General features: G+C 44.2%; 1 protein-coding gene across 9 annotated transcripts in view; it reads left to right on the forward strand.

The window, feature by feature from the left end:
* The window catches only part of MYCBP2 (MYC binding protein 2), a 977,923-nt gene that overhangs the window by 907,865 nt on the left and 52,893 nt on the right, over nt 1-17,165 (forward strand). For all 9 annotated transcript variants that reach the window (XM_033949399.1, XM_033949405.1, XM_033949401.1 and 6 more), the window contains 2 exons: nt 4,931-5,059; nt 13,308-13,440. In XM_033949399.1, the coding sequence (XP_033805290.1) occupies nt 4,931-5,059; nt 13,308-13,440 (262 nt within the window). The remainder of the gene's footprint in view (nt 1-4,930; nt 5,060-13,307; nt 13,441-17,165) is intronic.

Genomic DNA, 17,165 nt, shown 5'->3' on the forward strand with positions numbered 1-17,165 from the left:
TCTGCTTCTCACTCCTCCCAAACCCCCCTCCTCCTGAGGGAGGTCCAATCCCTCCTTCTTCTCAATGCCATCGAAGAGGTGCCTCCGGACCAAAGGGGTCAGGGATTCTACTCCCGCTACTTCCTGGTTCCCAAGAAGATAGGAGACCTCCGTCCCATCCTCGATCTCAGGGACCTCAACAAGTGTCTGGTCAAGGAGAAGTTCAGAATGCTCTCCCTTGCCACGCTTTACCCTCTTCTCTCTCAACACGACTGGCTATGTTCCCTGGACCTCAAAGAGGCCTACACTCACATCCCAATCAATCCGACTTCACGTCGCTACCTACGGTTTCAGATACAGCACGGTTTCAGATACAGTGCTACCCTTTGGCCTCGCATCATCACCCAGGGTGTTCACCAAGTGCCTTATTGTGGTGGCGGCCTTCCTCAGGTCTCACGACCTTCAGGTGTTCCCCTACTTGGACGATTGGTTGGTGAAAGCGCCTACATCGCCGCTTGTGCTACAAGCCACTCATCACACCATCTCGCTCCTCCATCTACTGGAGTTCAAGATCAACTACCCCAAGTCACACCTACTTCCCACACAGCGACTTCAATTCATTGGAGCAGTTCTGGACACCACTCTGATGAGGGCGTTTCTTCCCGCCGACCGACAACGGACCCTGCTCCATCTCTGTCGTCAGGTGCTCCTTCATCACTCCGTCCCAGCTCGGCAGATGATGGTCCTCCTGGGCCACATGGCCTCGACGGTCCATGTGCTTCCTCTGCCGCGACTCCACCTCAGGACACCTCAATGGACTCTTGCCAACCAATGGTCACAGACCATGGATCTTCTTTCTCATCCCATCTCTGTAACATCGTCTCTTCAGCAATCTCTTCACTGGTGGTTGAACTCCTCAAATCTTTCCAGGGGTCTACTCTTTCATCTACCCCCTCACTCCATGATCATAACCACGGATGCCTCCCCCTATGTGTGGGGAGCTCACCTGGGGGATCTACGCACCCAGGGACTCTGGACCCCTCAGGAGCGTCAACATCACATCAATTTCCTGGAACTCAGAGCCATGTTCTATGCTCTCAAGGCCTTCCAGCACCTTCTCTACCCTCAGGTTCTTCTCCTGTGCACGGACAATCAAGTCGCCATGTACTACATAAACAAGCAAGGCGGCACCGGATCCCCCCTCCTCTGTCAGGAGGCCCTCCGAATATGGACCTGGGCCACGACCCACAGTCTCTTCCTCAAGGCTGTATACATCCAGGGCGAACAGAACTCCCTGGCCGACAATCTCAGCCGCATCCTTCAACCCCATGAGTGGACTCTGGACCCTCCAACACTCCACTCCATCTTTGCTCGCTGGGGCACTCCACAGGTGGACCTCTTTGCAGCTCCTCACAACCATCAGCTGCCCCAGTTCTGTTCCAGACTCTTCTCTCCTCATCGTCTGACCCCAGACGCATTCCTGCTCGACTGGACGGATCGGTTCCTCTATGCCTTTCCTCCTCTACCTCTGATGTTGCGGACGTTATCCAAACTCCGCAGGGACAGGGCCACCATGATTCTCATCACCCCTCGGTGGCCTCGCCAACACTGGTTCTCCCTCTTGCTTCAGCTCAGCTCCAGGGAGCCCATTCCTCTTCCTGTGTTTCCTACTCTACTTACGCAGCAGCATCAGTCTCTACTACATCCCAATCTGTCTTCGCTCCACCTGACAGCTTGGTTTCTCTCGGGCTAACCTCTTCAGAGAATCTGTCCCAGCCTGTCCGTCGCATTTTGGATGCCTCCAGGAAACCGGCCACCCTCCAATGTTACCATCAGAAGTGGACCAGGTTCTCCTCTTGGTGTCTACTGCGTCATCACGATCCCACCTCATTGGCGGTGGAAACTGTATTGGACTATTTGCTCTTTCTCTCCGACGCTGGCCTCAAGTCTACCTCGATCAGAGTCCACCTCAGTGCCATCACTGCGTTTCATGAGCCTATCCTCGGAAAACCGCTTACGGCTCATCCTTTGGTTTCCCGGTTCATGAGAGGCCTCTTCAATGTCAAACCACCTCTGAAGCCTCCTCCTGTCGTCTGGGACCTGAATGTGGTTTTATCAGCTCTCATGAAACCTCCTTTTGAGCCTCTTGCCACAACTTCGCTCAAACTTCTAACATGGAAGGTGCTTTTCCTCATTGCCATCACCTCTGCCAGGAGGGTTAGTGAGATGCATGCACTGGTTGCCGACCCTCCTTTCACTATTTTTCACCATGACAAGGTGGTTCTGCGTACCCATCCTAAATTCCTTCCCAAGGTGGTCTCGGACTTCCACCTCAACCAGTCCATTGTGTTGCCTGTCTTTTTCCCTAAGCCCCATTCTCATCCTGGGGAACAGGCGTTGCACACGCTGGACTGTAAGCGTGCCCTTGCATACTACCTTGACCGTACCAGGGCTCACCGCTCCTCACCTCAGCTCTTTCTGTCCTTCGACCCTAACCATCTAGGTCGCCCTGTCTCTAAACGAACGCTTTCCAACTGGCTTGCTGCCTGCATTGCGTTCTGTTATGCTCGGGCCGGTCTCTCACTGGAAGGTGCTGTCACGGCCCACAGGGTCAGAGCTATGGCTGCTTCTGTGGCTTTCCTCCGTTCCACGCCCATCGAGGAAATCTGCAAGGCTGCCACTTGGTCCTCAGTTCACACGTTCACTACTCACTACTGTCTGGATGCCTTCTCCAGACGGGATGGACACTTCGGCCAATCTGTGTTACAAAATTTATTTTCCTAATGGCCAACCATCCCTCCTCCCTCTCTGTTAGCTTGGAGGTCACCCATGCGTTAAGAATATGCTGCCTGCTTGTCCTGGGATAAAGCACAGTTACTTACCGTAACAGGTGTTATCCAGGGACAGCAGGCAGATATTCTTAGGACCCGCCCTCCTCCCCGGGTTGGCTTCTTAGCTGGCTTATCTTAACTGGGGACCACGCTCTCCTCCGTCGAGCGGGAAGGCACCCGCGCATGCGTGGTGCGGTCAACTAGAACTTTCTAGTTAAAAGTGTCCGTACCGGGGCTCCGTCGGTGACGTCACCCATGCGTTAAGAATATCTGCCTGCTGTCCCTGGATAACACCTGTTACGGTAAGTAACTGTGCTTTCTATTCTGCTCTCCCCTTTTTCTTATTTTATTCAATGTTTTTGGCTTTTATTCAGTGTTTTCAGTGCTTGGAACTTTCAACTTCAGTATAGCCCCGCCTGCGTAGAGAATAAGCAGACTGCAGTCTGCAGTTGACAGGCCAGTATTTGGAGATACCTGTAAGCCAGCTTGCACAAGTATTTTTAGAGCTCGGGCTTACCATCCTTCACCTACTGCTTAGCAGGGGTTTGAGCATAGGCGGTTAGGCATCCATAGGCTCAGTGGTGTCTCATGGAGTGCTGGCTGCATTTTTTGTCTTCCCCCTTCTGGTAGTGCATCTGTCAGTCTGCGGGGGTGGGAATGTGGTCAGATGTCGTGTCTGGCTGGCAGTCTGAAGATTAGCGTTGAAGCATTTTTCAGCATGAGGCAGTGGTTCTTCTCCTTTCCAGCTACAGTAAAGAGCTTCTTATTCAAAGATACCTTCAGCTTGCCTTGGTCAATAGACACCTCCCTCCCAAATAGCTGTTTTCCACTTAGGTACTGACCACTAATTTTCAGCTATGATAACTGGCTAAATGTTGCTGAAAATTAGAAGATAGTCCCAAACAGTGATTTAGCTGGTCAGCAGCTGTTTCTTGCCTTTAAAATTGTTTTGAATATTGACCAGAATATATTTGTACTCACTAAATTTACAAATAATGTGATAGTGCATGTTTGACTGTTAAGAAGACAAAATTCCAATACAGTATGGTACAAATTTGTGAAGAATTTTTGATAATCTTGCAGTGGAAAAAATGCTTGATAAATATTTTCAGTTGTTTAGGCCTTTCAGGGTGGATAGAAATGTTTTGTTCATGGAACATATTTTCTCTTATTGATCACAGTTTGGTTTCTTTACAGGTGCCTGTGTTCATTTTTAAACGGGCTTTCCTTCAAAAAAGACTTGTGTGCATTAAAAAAACCGCTGTTTCTGGCATATTCAGATAATTTGGTTGGAAGGACATACACTTTTTTGCACAGTTAAATTAATGCTTTATCATTAGAATACAATTATAGTGACACTTAGCCAATTGGTTTTTCATGAGAGCCATATTGAACATGAAAGAAAGATATTTGTCTCCATGGATATATATAAGTTTATTATGAACAAACAAAGGGTCTTTAATACAAAACCAAGTTTTCCTATTAATTATCTAACATCCTACAAAAGGTAACCAGTCATATAGAACTTCTGTAAAGAACTTTAAACATATCTATATGTTGATTATAACAGGAATGGCACAACGTTGACTCAGATAAGAGATTATGTTTTGAAACATAGAAGTGGAGGATATTTTCTAAGGTGTGGGTGGCACGTTTGAGAGGACAGATGATCTTTGAAAGATCAGCAAGGGTAAGAATTTTTAATAGGTTTTTGCCTATAAGAAATTCATATACCCTTTGTGAAATTGATTTCTAATGTCCTGGCTGCATTATTAAGAAGACACACACAGATTTGTTTAAAATTCTTTACAGAAGTTCCACATGAGTGGGTCACTGTAGTAGGATATATAAATCTCTCTCATGCATGTTTATTGCAGAAATTCTGAAAACTGACCTCTCTATGTATGCCTCCTGAACAAGGTTTGGAAATGCTGTGCTAGAAAATAGATATTCTTGCTGATTTAAGTGGGATCATAGAAAAATACTAAAAACATATTTTGCCTAAACAAATGTGATTATTAGTGGATCTTACACAGTATTTTAAGATTTGTTAGTTTAGGGCCTTGTGACTGTCACTCTTGGACCTTTCTAAACAGGTCATTTTTTTGGATCTCTTTCAGCCAATGTGTGATAACCATGATGACGGTGAAACTCCAGCAATCATTTTGTGTAATATGTGTGGGAATTTGTGTACAGACTGTGATAGATTTCTTCATCTCCATCGGCGAACCAAAACACATCAGAGACAGGTAAGGTCTCGTTGGCCAGTGCAGGCACATTTAAAAAAAAAAAAAAATCTCTCTTGAAAAGCATAAAAAAACTTCCCTGATGCAGTAGATGTGTTACCTAGCTAATCTATTTTACAGCATTAATTTTGCACGCGATTTCTACATGCTTGGTTTTATTTTGGGATAGGCAGAGATTTCCATAACATTTTTGAGCTGTAGTGGAACACACTTCTCTTTATACATGAAATAGAATGTCTCACTGACTTGAACAAAAGGGTTTTGATTCCCTAGAAATGGCTTGATAATTGACTTCTTGATCAAAATCTTCATGTCAATTACTTTTTAAAAAAAAAATCATTAAAAACTCTAAAACAAATTTTATTTATAAGATTTATTTTAAAAGAGCAAATTAATGTGTAGAATGAATTAAGGATCCTCTGTATCGTAAGCTCTCAACTACACTAGATATGGCATTACATAAGAATTGCCATACCAGGGTCAGACCAAAGGTTCATCTAGCCTACTTCCAACAGTGGCCAATCCAGATTCATGCTATTAACTTCAGGAAGGAGAGATTAAGGCTTACCTGCTAATTTTTTTTCTTTTAGTCCCTCCAGACCAGCACAGATGAATGGGTTTATGCATCTCTACCAGCAGGTAGAACAAATGACTTCACCATTAAGGTAAAGTGGGCTAGGCAGTGCCCCTGACGTGAGTCCCCAAATAGCCAAGCAGGCCAAACAGGAAGAAAAAAATTAAGGTATACAACATTTAACACAGTACTAACAGTCCACCAGCTATGCCAGTAGACCAACAGTCCACTGCCCCTCAAGGATCGCTCGACTCCCCATATCCGAGATGGAAAGACTCCAGAAACCCACCAGCAACATATTATACTCAACAAGACAAAACCTGTGCTGGTCTGGAGGGACTAAAAGAAAGAAAATTTAGTTAGTTAGTTAAAAATGTTATAGCCCACTACATTTCACAGTTCTGAACAGGTTACATAACAACATTCATAATAATGTCAAACAAATATTCAGCATACAAATATAACATACTAAAATGTAAAATGTACCCTTTCTCTTGAAGACTTGAAGACTAAACAGAAGATCAAGACAAGCCTAGAGAAAATCTTTGTATGGTTCCAAACGACCTAGTAGCCAACAAGGATAAAACAGAACTACTTCTAATCAACAAATGGGGAGAAAACAGCTCAGGTTCCCAACTAACTCTGAACAGCAACACAATAAAATTATCCATGGAGGGAGTGAGAAACCTAGAAGTATGGCTGAACCCAAACCTAGACTTGACAATACAAATCCAATGCATGGTGAAAAACGCCTATGGAAAAATCTACTGGGTTAGAGGACTAACCCATCAAGTGATGTCCAATGTAATAATAGCTCTGGTACTCTCAGTCTTTGATTACTACAATGCAATCCTGCTGGGCGTTCCAAAGTACATGATTGGGCAGATCCAAATAGTATAAAATGCAGTAGCAAGATTTCTGCTGGGTAAATCGAAGCAGATGAGTGCCACCCTGCTACTGAAAAAGTTATACTGGCTCCCGATCGAAAACAGAGTTAAATTCAAAATCATGTTGCTGGCACACAAAATCATTCATCTTTCAGAACCGTAATACCTAGCAACCAGACTACACAACCATACATCAACATGCGCCCTGCGAGTGAGCCAGGAATACCTACAGGATCTACCCTCCTTCAGAGACATCAAATACAAAAGCATCAGGACAAGAATGTTCTCAATGATGGTTCCAATGTGATGAAACTCCCTTCCAAAGGAATTAAAACTAGAAAGTTCAAGGAATAAAAACCACCCTTTTCACAGACCACTTTAACTAATAAATATTCAGGGGAGAGTAGTGACAAAGAGGAAGTAATGGCCAAACTCCCACTTGGAACACGACAGGATGAACACAGGAAAATTCTCAAAAATAAAGTATATAATAAATAAAACACAGATAATAGAAGTATAATGTATATACATAAAATGAATGCATTATGGTATAAATGTGTAGGATAAATATAGTAATCTAAAATACACGCATTTAGAGTGAAGATAGTGTGTAAATACTGTACACTCATAAAAGATATGTAAATGCACCACACCAGGATGCCCAAAAGCACCAAAATCAACAATAGAACGCTTCTGAAGCTCATATATGGATAATCATCACAGAAACACTCTAACTCTGTACTAATGCTCACTCATATATTATAGCTCATGTATTGTAACACCATTACTGAAGCTCATGTATTGTAACACCATTACTGAAGCTCATGTATTGTAACATTATTCTAAAAGCTCATAAATCATAGCTCATGTATGGTAACATCATTATAGAAGCTTATGTAAACCACTCTGAATTGACTACTATATATAAAGGATTCCATACCTTCAGCCAGGATGGAAACAACAGCAAGGGCGGGGGACTTGGAATCACTATGGGTTAAGCTACCCGGAGGAACTGGAGCAGACATAAAATTGGGTCTGTACTATCGCCCACCGGGACAAACGGAAGAAATCAACCAGGATCTGGAGGCTGAACTGGGGCAGATATGCAAAAGCGGAAGTGTAGTGGTGATGGGGGACTTCAACTACCCGGGAATAGACTGGAGTATAGGGCACTCAAACTGCATGAGGGAGACCAAATTCCTGGAGGTCACGAGGGACTGTTTCATGGAGCAGCTGGTCACGGAACCAACACGGGGAGATGCCACTCTTGACCTAATCTTCACCGGATTAGGGGGACCCGCTAAGGAGGTGGAGGTACTAGCTCCACTAGGAAACAGCGATCACAACACGATCCTGTACAGGCTAGAAGTTGGATCATCCAAGGTGAAAAGAACTACAACGACAGCACTGAACTTTAAAAAAGGAAATTATGATGCCATGAGGAAAATGGTGGGAATGAAACTCAAGGACAGCGCAAGGAAGATGGAGTCCGTAGAAAAAGCCTGGACCTTACTCAAGGGCACGGTGCAAGAAGCACAAAAACTGTGCATCCCCAAGTTCAGGAAAGGGTGCAAAAAAAATAGAACAAAAAACCCAGTGTGGATAACGAATGCAGTGAAAAAGGCGATAAATGACAAGAAGGCATCATTCAAAAAATGGAAAAAGGACAAATCAGAAGACAACCGAAAGGAGCACAAAAAACATCAAAAGGAGTGTCACCGAGTGGTTAGGAAAGCAAAAAGGAAATATGAAGAGAGACTGGCGGGGGAAGCAACAAACTTCAAATCATTCTTCAGGTACGTCAAGGGGAAGCAACCGGCAAGGGAGGAAGTGGGACCCTTGGATGATGAAGACAGAAAAGGAGTGGTAAAAGGGGAAAAGGAGATAGCTGACAGGTTAAACAAATTCTTCACTTCAGTTTTCACGAGGGAGGACACAACCAACATTCCGGAACCCGAGGAGATCGCAAAAGGAGACCAGGATGAAAATCTGGTCCAATTAGAGGTGAGCAAGGTGGATGTCCTCAGGCAGATATTCAGGCTAAAGAGCGACAAATCGCCAGGTCCGGACGGCATTCACCCAAGGGTGCTCAAGGAACTAAGGAACGAAATAGCTGAGCCACTTCGACAAATATGCAACCTATCTTTAAAAACCGGAGAAATACCGGAAGACTGGAAAATAGCAAATGTCACGCTCATCTTCAAGAAAGGCTCAAGGGGAGACCCAGGAAACTACAGGCCGGTGAGCTTGACCTCGGTCCCGGGCAAGATGTTGGAAGCGCTGATTAAAGACAGCATCTGGGAACACATCGAAAACACTGGGCTGCTAAAGCCGAGCCAGCATGGCTTCTGCAAGGGCAGGTCATGCCTCACAAACTTATTATACTTCTTTGAGGGGGTAAACAGCCAGGTGGATAAAGGGGAATCTATAGACATCATTTACCTTGACTTCCAAAAAGCCTTCGACAAGGTACCACACGAAAGACTGCTGAGGAAGCTATGGAACCACGGGGTGCAAGGGGAGGTACACCGATGGATCAAAAACTGGCTGGCAGACAGGAAACAGAGGGTTGGAATAAAGGGCCATTACTCAGACTGGCAATGGGTCACGAGCGGAGTTCCGCAGGGGTCGGTGCTGGGACCGCTCCTATTCAATGTATTTATTAACGACCTGGAGGCAGGTACAAAATGTGAGGTTATTAAATTTGCGGATGACACCAAACTATACAGCAGGGTTGAAAACACGGAGGACTGCAAAGATCTCCAAAAAGATCTGACAGCGCTGGAAGAGTGGGCAAAAAAGTGGCAAATGAGCTTCAACATAGGGAAATGCAAGGTCATGCACATAGGGAAAAAGAACCCGATGTACACTTACACAATGGGGGGATCACCGCTACGGGTGAGTGACATTGAAAGAGACCTGGGAGTGATGGTAGACACATCATTGAAGGCGTCGGCGCAGTGCGCCGCGGCCTCAAGGAAGGCAAACAAAATGTTGGACATCATTAAGAAGGGTATCACAACCAGGACGAGGGAAGTCATCCTGCCACTGTATCGTGCAATGGTGCGCCCGCACCTGGAGTACTGTGTCCAGTACTGGTCGCCGTACCTCAAGAAGGACATGGCGGTACTTGAGAGAGTCCAGAGAAGAGCAACTAAGCTAATAAAGGGTATGGAGGACCTCTCATATACTGACAGACTGAAAAAGCTGGGGCTTTTCTCCCTGGAAAAGCGGAGACTTAGAGGAGACATGATAGAAACCTTCAAGATCATGAAGGGCATAGAAAGAGTAGATAGGGACAGATTTTTCAAATTATGGGGAACCACAAATACAAGGGGGCACTCAGAGAAATTGAAAGGGGGAAGGTTTAGAACAAATGCCAGGAAGTTCTTTTTCACCCAGAGGGCGGTGGACACATGGAACGCACTACCGGAGGATGTGATAAGCAGGAGCATGCTACAGGGTTTCAATGAAGGTTTAGATAGGTACCTGGATGACCAAGGGATTGAGGGGTATAGATAGGAGTAGAGGTAGGTTATAGGGATAGGATTAGAGACAGTACAGAATTAGTCAGGGACACTATTAGTCAGGCAACTAGGCCTGATGGGCCGACGCGGGAGCGGACCGCTGAGCGAGATGGACCTCTGGTCTGACTCGGCGGAGGCAACCTCTTATGTTCTTATGTTCTCTTATGTACCCAGTCATTAGTAGCAATACTTTTTTATTTAACGACGCTTTTATTATTTAATTTTATTCGGTTTTTTCTTCAAATTTTATTCGGTTTATTCAAATTTTTTCTACAAATTTCAGAATCGATTCATTTTATTGCTAGAATAATTTTCAATCTTTTCCCCTCTTATCCCACCCATATGTGTTTTCCCTTATTTGTTTTTTTTACTCTGCTCAAATATATTGTAATTTCTCCCCCTACTTACCCTAATGTTTCCAATTAGTCCTGCAATTAAATTGTTTTGTCGTGTTTGTTTGTTCTTTGTACGTTTTAAATATTGTAATTTTAAACACGTGTTAATCGCTTTGAAATTGATAAAGCGATCAATCAAATATATATTAAACTTGGAAACTTGGCAATATAGAAGCTTTCAATAAACAATATCGCAGTTTGAAAATAAAAGCCTCTATCTGCTTCAAAACACTTCAATTTTGCTTAAAAACATGTGTAATGGACTTTTCAGGTCAGAATACCTTTGATTAATGCCCAGTTTGCAGTAGATGGCCATCTGAGGATCATCCGTGTTCCATGAGCCGTATGGCACATTGAGAGGGGGTGGGAACCGCTGGCTTAGCCTCCTGTGGTCCCTCGATGGGTATTAGTGCCCAATTAGTCCAAGGGCCAGGGAAAAAGTCCAGACTTTAACCGGGGAGCAGCGCAAGTGTGTCCCCGGGGAAGCACAATTGTGACGCAGCCGCAAAACCCCAGAAAGAAGCTTGTGAGTGTCCTCAGGGGCTGTCTAGATATCCTGGTCAGGGGTTTCCCCCTAAATTCATCAACATGATGTTTGAAGCTTACATGATTAACAAGGGTTGCACGGAACCCTTGAGGATTGCAGCTCTGCTGGTGCTGGGGGTTTCTCTCCCCAAGGGTACAATCCCCCAGCAATAGTGCCATGCACAAGATGGGGAAGTTCAATCTGAGGAAGACTGAGATGAAATGAGTTCTATTTCAATACCTTTACTCTCTCAGTCAGGATCCTCTGTAGCTGGTGTTGCAGCTTTGTCGCTAGGGGGGCTGGATCCAGATCTGGTGAAGGCCCCCCTATGGCAAAGAAAGGCCCTGCCAGGGCTAGTCAGAAGCAGCCTGTTTATGGCGTTTCCTCTGCTCACTGGCTGCCACTACTACTTCGGGTAAGTGAGGGAGGAGGAATTGTCAGGATCAGTTCTGCTGCTTCGGTGGGCAGGAGGGTGGGGTATTTTCAGGACCGGCTGCCATGGATGCTGGACCCATAAGTGGAGGAGGGGGGAGGAAGGGACATGAATTCTAGTCCTGCAGAGTGAAGGGCAGGGGATATGGATGGATGTTGGACACCTTTGTGGGAGAGAAGGGGGGGGAGAGAGTGACCCAGAAAGAAGAAAATATGCAAGCAAATGCACAGAAACCATGTATTCTTAAATTACCTAGTAGAAAATAGTTACTCCTAGCGAGGCACAGGTCCAAAAGGCCCAAAGGCTGCTACAAAAAATGGGATTTCAAAAATACCTTAAATTTTTTCAAAGAACATTCACTCAATAGGAAGATTATTCTGCAATGTTGCCCCCCCCCCCCTCCAAAAAAAAAAAAAAGAATGAGCCTGGATTACCAGCAAGCCCCTGATAGTCTAGGAGTCTACAGTCAATAGTTGAACATAACACCCAAGACATCAAAGCAGCTAGATACAAAGGTGCTCTCTCATAAGGCTCTGTGTGCCATAACCAGGTGAAGTGGCCTAGTGGTTAGAGCTGCTGCCTCAACATCCTGAGGTTAGGGTTGGATCCCAGCGCTGTTCCTTATGACTTTAGGTCAAGGGTCAGCAACCTTTTTAAAGCAAAGAGCCAATTTATCTTTAAAATTTGACCCAAGATTTACAATGGGTAGAGAATGGAGTTTGAAATATTCCAGGTCTCTCACTCTCTCTTCTCCTCCCCCTCCCCAAGGACTATCTTCTCTCCCTTCTTTCTTCCCTCCAATCCCTTGTAGGTCTCTGCACCTCTCTTCCCTCCCCCCCACCTGCCCCCTCCACCCAACCCATAGTCAAGGTTCTCTCCCCTCTCTGGGCCCCAACTCTTTAATCTCCCTCTGCACCCCACAATCCTCCCTAGGCCTACCGAGGTACCTGGTGGTCCAGCGGGGGTCTTTGTGGCAGCAAGACATCCAGGTAGCATTGTCAGATAGGCAGGCCAAGACTCAGGCCTGGATTCCCGTATACTCAGAATACAGGATAAAAGATTGTAAAAATGTAATTATGTTAGTTCCTTCATAGTTTTCAGGTAAACCAATATCCTCCAAATCCCTTTGTAAGATGTTAATTTTGTTTAGTTGACATTGGTTATAAACTGTATGTCATGTGTTGAAATCCTTTCTTCAAGCAACGCGAGCCAAGCATTATATTGTATCAACTGAACTGACATGTTACCAATTTCAACTTTAATTTCTGCTGTAGCTGTTAAGTTCTGCTGCATTAATTCATGGAGGGTCTATAGATCCTCTGAAATTGAAGTTGTATGATCTTTGTTTGCAGTTGTAACAGCCTTCTCAGGCATTGGCGGTTCATATTTTGAGCGCTTTAACACCGAATGAATTAAATAAGTTGGATTTGCTTTAGAAGATTTTGCAACCATTTCATGAGAAAGGGTGTCTGATCAAGTAATAATAACAAATTATTATAAAATACCAAATATAGACTGGAAAAAAATAACTTCCCCGTCAAGGCTAGCAAGAGAAACCCATTCAGGCATCCAGGATGATTTTTAATATTGGACCACTTGACATGGAATGACCCAATTATATAATTTTTCTGACAGTACATTCCTTGCGCCTGTACTACATTTTCACTCCTAAAAAAGGAGAGGCAAATTATTATCATTAAGTAAACTGAAAAACATGTAGATAAATTGGCTTAATCCAGTGACATACAAGGAATATCAACCTGAATTTCAAGAGTAACTTCCAACACAAATTCACTCCTGATACACACTAAATCACCTGTCTCTTTCGCGTCTATTATATGATCACATTTCATTTCCTATTTTTCTTTAGGAAGAGTTTTTAATGTTTCATTTGTGCTAACGTTAATAGGTATTTAAAGAAGAGGAAGAAGCTATCAAGGTTGATCTCCATGAAGGCTGTGGAAGAACCAAACTCTTCTGGCTCATGGCACTTGCAGACTCCAAAACCATGAAAGCAATGGTAGAGTTTAGAGAACACACAGGTAACATGGCATAATTCTATCTTGGTTTAAAAGGGATATGTAGTGTCTTTGTTTTATACTGTATTTTAAGTAGGGCTACACATTTAACACATTAATTTGGTTAACTGTTAGATTTTTAATATATGTTAAAAAATTTTAATGCAATCATGGTATCATCTCTGTTGTTCTCCCCTTCCCAAAACCATCCAGCATTTCTTTGTCTCCCCCTCCCCCATTTCTTGCTTTGCCCATCTATCTCCCTTTTGGCTCACTCTCTTTATGTGGTCTCTCACTTGCTGCACTAGACCCACTGTTTATGTTGGGCCTCATTACAGCAGTGGCGTAAGTAGAAGTCAGGCACGGAGACATTCCCTTGTGCATGTTGCTGCTGGTTCCTGAAATAGTGACATGCCTGCCACCTTCTTGTTGCTGATGGCACAATTACCATGAGGACAGTGGGCCCAGCGCAGGAGTGGGAGACCACATAAAGTGAGTGGGCCAGCAGGAGGGGAATAGGAAGAGAGACAGGAAATGCAGAATATGGCAGGAGGGAGGAGAGATGGGGCAATACAGAATATGGGAGATGGCGAGATATGGGGCAGTGCAGACTTGTGGGGGGGAGAGATGGGGCAATGGAGTGGGAATGACAGTGTGGTACAGAATTTGAGGGCAAAGAGATTTGGCAATGAAAATTATTGTGGTTGGAGAGAGAAAGGGTAATGCAGAATATGGGGTTGCGGAGAAATCAAGCAATGCAGGAAATGAAAAGGGGGAGAGATGGGTCAGTGCATTGGATATGAGTGAGACAAGGCAATACTAGGTGGTTGAAAATAGGGGATAGATAGAAAGGGCATTGAAGACTGATGGTTTTGTTTATGTGGTAGTGGTGGTAAGGAAAGACAGAGTGATGCTGGATGGCTGGAGACACTGCACAACAATTTTTTGGTTAAGTCTTGATTCCTGAAAAGTTTTTGGTGATTATGACAGGTACCAACTTGGTATGCTCAAATATGGTTTTGGTTTTACTGCATCACGTAAGAACTATGAGAAATAGACATTTTTATGTTTACTGACAATAAAATATATAGTCAAGTTTACGTTTCGCACAAGCGACTAAATGAAACAGAATTAAAAGTGTTTTGCTCCCGAGTTTCTTTTATATTCAGTGTCTGGTGCATCACGTTGTAGCATCCAACAATAGTCGGCAAGCATTGACGGATTCCAATTGCCCTGGTATCGTTTCTCCATCGTAGCTATGTCTTGATGAAACCTTTCACCGTGCTCGTCACTCACAGCACCGAGATTTGCGGGGAAGAAGTCCAAGTGTGAATGGAGGAAATGAATCTTGAGTGACATATTGCACTTCATTCTCTTGTATGCTTTGAGAAGTTTGTCTACCAGCTGAATGTAGTTTGGGGCTCTGTAATTGCCCAGAAAATTGTCAACAACGTCTTTCAAGGCTTTCCAGCCAATTTTTTCCGGCCCAACTAACAGATCTTCAAATCGCTTGTCACTCATAACATGTCTGATCTGGGGGCCAACAAAAATACCCTCTTTGATCTTGGCATCAGTTATTCTTGGGAACATCTGTCTTAAATAACGAAAACCTTCCCCTTCCTTGTTCATTGCTTTCACAAAATTCTTCATGAGTCCCAGTTTAATGTGAAGAGGAGGCAAAAATATCTTTGTCGGGTCAACAAGCGATTCATGTGCTACATTTTTCTGTCCTGGAACTAACTTTTTACGGAGTGGCCAGTTCTTTCTAGAATAGTGCGACTCTCTGTCTCGGCTGTCCCATTCGCAGATGAAACAGCAGTACTTTGTATAGCCAAGCTGCAGTCCTAGTAACAGAGCAACGACTTTGAGGTCTCCACAGATATTCCAGTTATACCTGGTATACTGGACATACTTTAGTAACATTTCCATATTCTCATATGTTTCTTTCATATGTGCTGCATAGCCAACAGGTACTGAAGGATAAACGTTGCCATTGTGCAACAGAACAGCTTTCAGGCTTAACATTGACGAATCAATGAAAAGACGCCACTCTTCCGGGTTGTGATCACAACCAAAGACCGAGAACAATCCTTCAATGTCACAACAGAAACAGAGACTGTCGACTTGTGCAAAAAATTTGGTTATATCATGATGCCGGTCTCGAAACACAGAAATTTTCGTACCTGGTGATAGCAAACACCATTCCTGCAGTCTCGAACCTAGCAGCTCAGCTTTTGCTTTTGACAGACCCAAATCTCTGACCAAATCGTTCAATTCGGACTGTGTTATCAGATGTGGATCGCCTGATGAGGATGGTTCAAAATCCGGGTCAATGTCACTGTTAGAACCCTGCACTGCAGTTTCTTCATCTGGTTCGTCTAAGGTCCAATCCTCTGGTGGTTTCGGAACTGGAAGACTGTCATCATGTGGCATGGGTCTCATTGCTGAAGGCAGATTAGGATATTCAATTGACTTCTTGTTTTTGGCAGAGAAACCAGACACATTAGTCAAACAGAAATAACAGTCCGTCACATGGTCTTTCTGTTCTCGCCATATCATCGGAACAGCAAATGGCATCGTCTTTCGAGTACCTCTGAGCCAGGCTCTCAGACTAACAGCACATGTCGCACAGCAAATGTGAGGCGCCCATTGCTTGTCTTGATCACCTATTTTGCAGCCAAAATACAGATGATAGGCTTTCTTTACAAGGGCAGTCATCGAACGTCTCTGAGGCGTAAGTGTATATTCCCCACAGATATAGCAGAATGTGTCGCGGCTGTTACGACACCGACGAGACATATTGCCCGACACCAAAACGTCTATAGCATCAAGCTTACTTACTGTTATATTGCTACAGCTACTATACTACTATACTTTACTATACTGATACTATATACACACACGGACTATCTATATTAACCAAATGAGCAGGATCGGTGTATGGAAGCCACCATTATAGCATGGTGAGACAGCGCAAGCTCGTTCAGACCTGCCCAGACATGCCCAGGATGTCATCTTCCATAAAACAGCTTCCAACCTGGCTAGATTTTATGCATGGACATACCCAGGCGGCACAAACCGTTGTTGATAAGACACTTATGGGAGAAAAAATTGTTTGCATCCAAATATAAGAAAAAATCACGACAAAATTGAAGATTTCTCTGAAATGGTACGTGATGGGTAATTTTTGATGTAATATTCATGATCAGCACCCAAAATTCTATAAGAAACACCCAGCAGTGTTCAGGAAGCAAAAACTTTGTTGTGCAGTGAGAGCGGGGACAGAGGAGACAATACCAGATGGAGGATGGGGACAGACAGAGCCAGAGCTATGCTGGATGATAGTGGTATGTGTGAGGGAAATTGACAGAACAGAGAGGGCAGTGCTGGAAAGTGGTAGTATATGAGAGGGAAGAGATGGGGTGATATTGGATGGTGGGTGGAAAGACAGGATAGAAGTGATGCTGGATGGTGAGGGGAAAGAGAGATGGGTCAATGGTAGGATGATTGAGGCAGGAGCCATTCTGGATGGTTTGGGGGGGAAAGAAATGCTGGATGGCTGGGGAAGAAAGGGACAGATGTTGAAAATGGGGAGATGGTAGACATGAGCGAGAGGAGATGCTGCCTATGCATGGAGGGAAAAGGAAAAGCTGAAAACTAGATAGATTTGAGAAGGATTCAGAAATTTGGAAGGAAGTTGAACATGAAAGATGGATGTAGCTCATGGAGTGAAGAATAAAGGTGGAGAG

The sequence above is a fragment of the Geotrypetes seraphini genome, chromosome 6 (genome assembly GCF_902459505.1).
Source record: "Geotrypetes seraphini chromosome 6, aGeoSer1.1, whole genome shotgun sequence".
Lineage (NCBI taxonomy): Eukaryota > Metazoa > Chordata > Amphibia > Gymnophiona > Dermophiidae > Geotrypetes > Geotrypetes seraphini.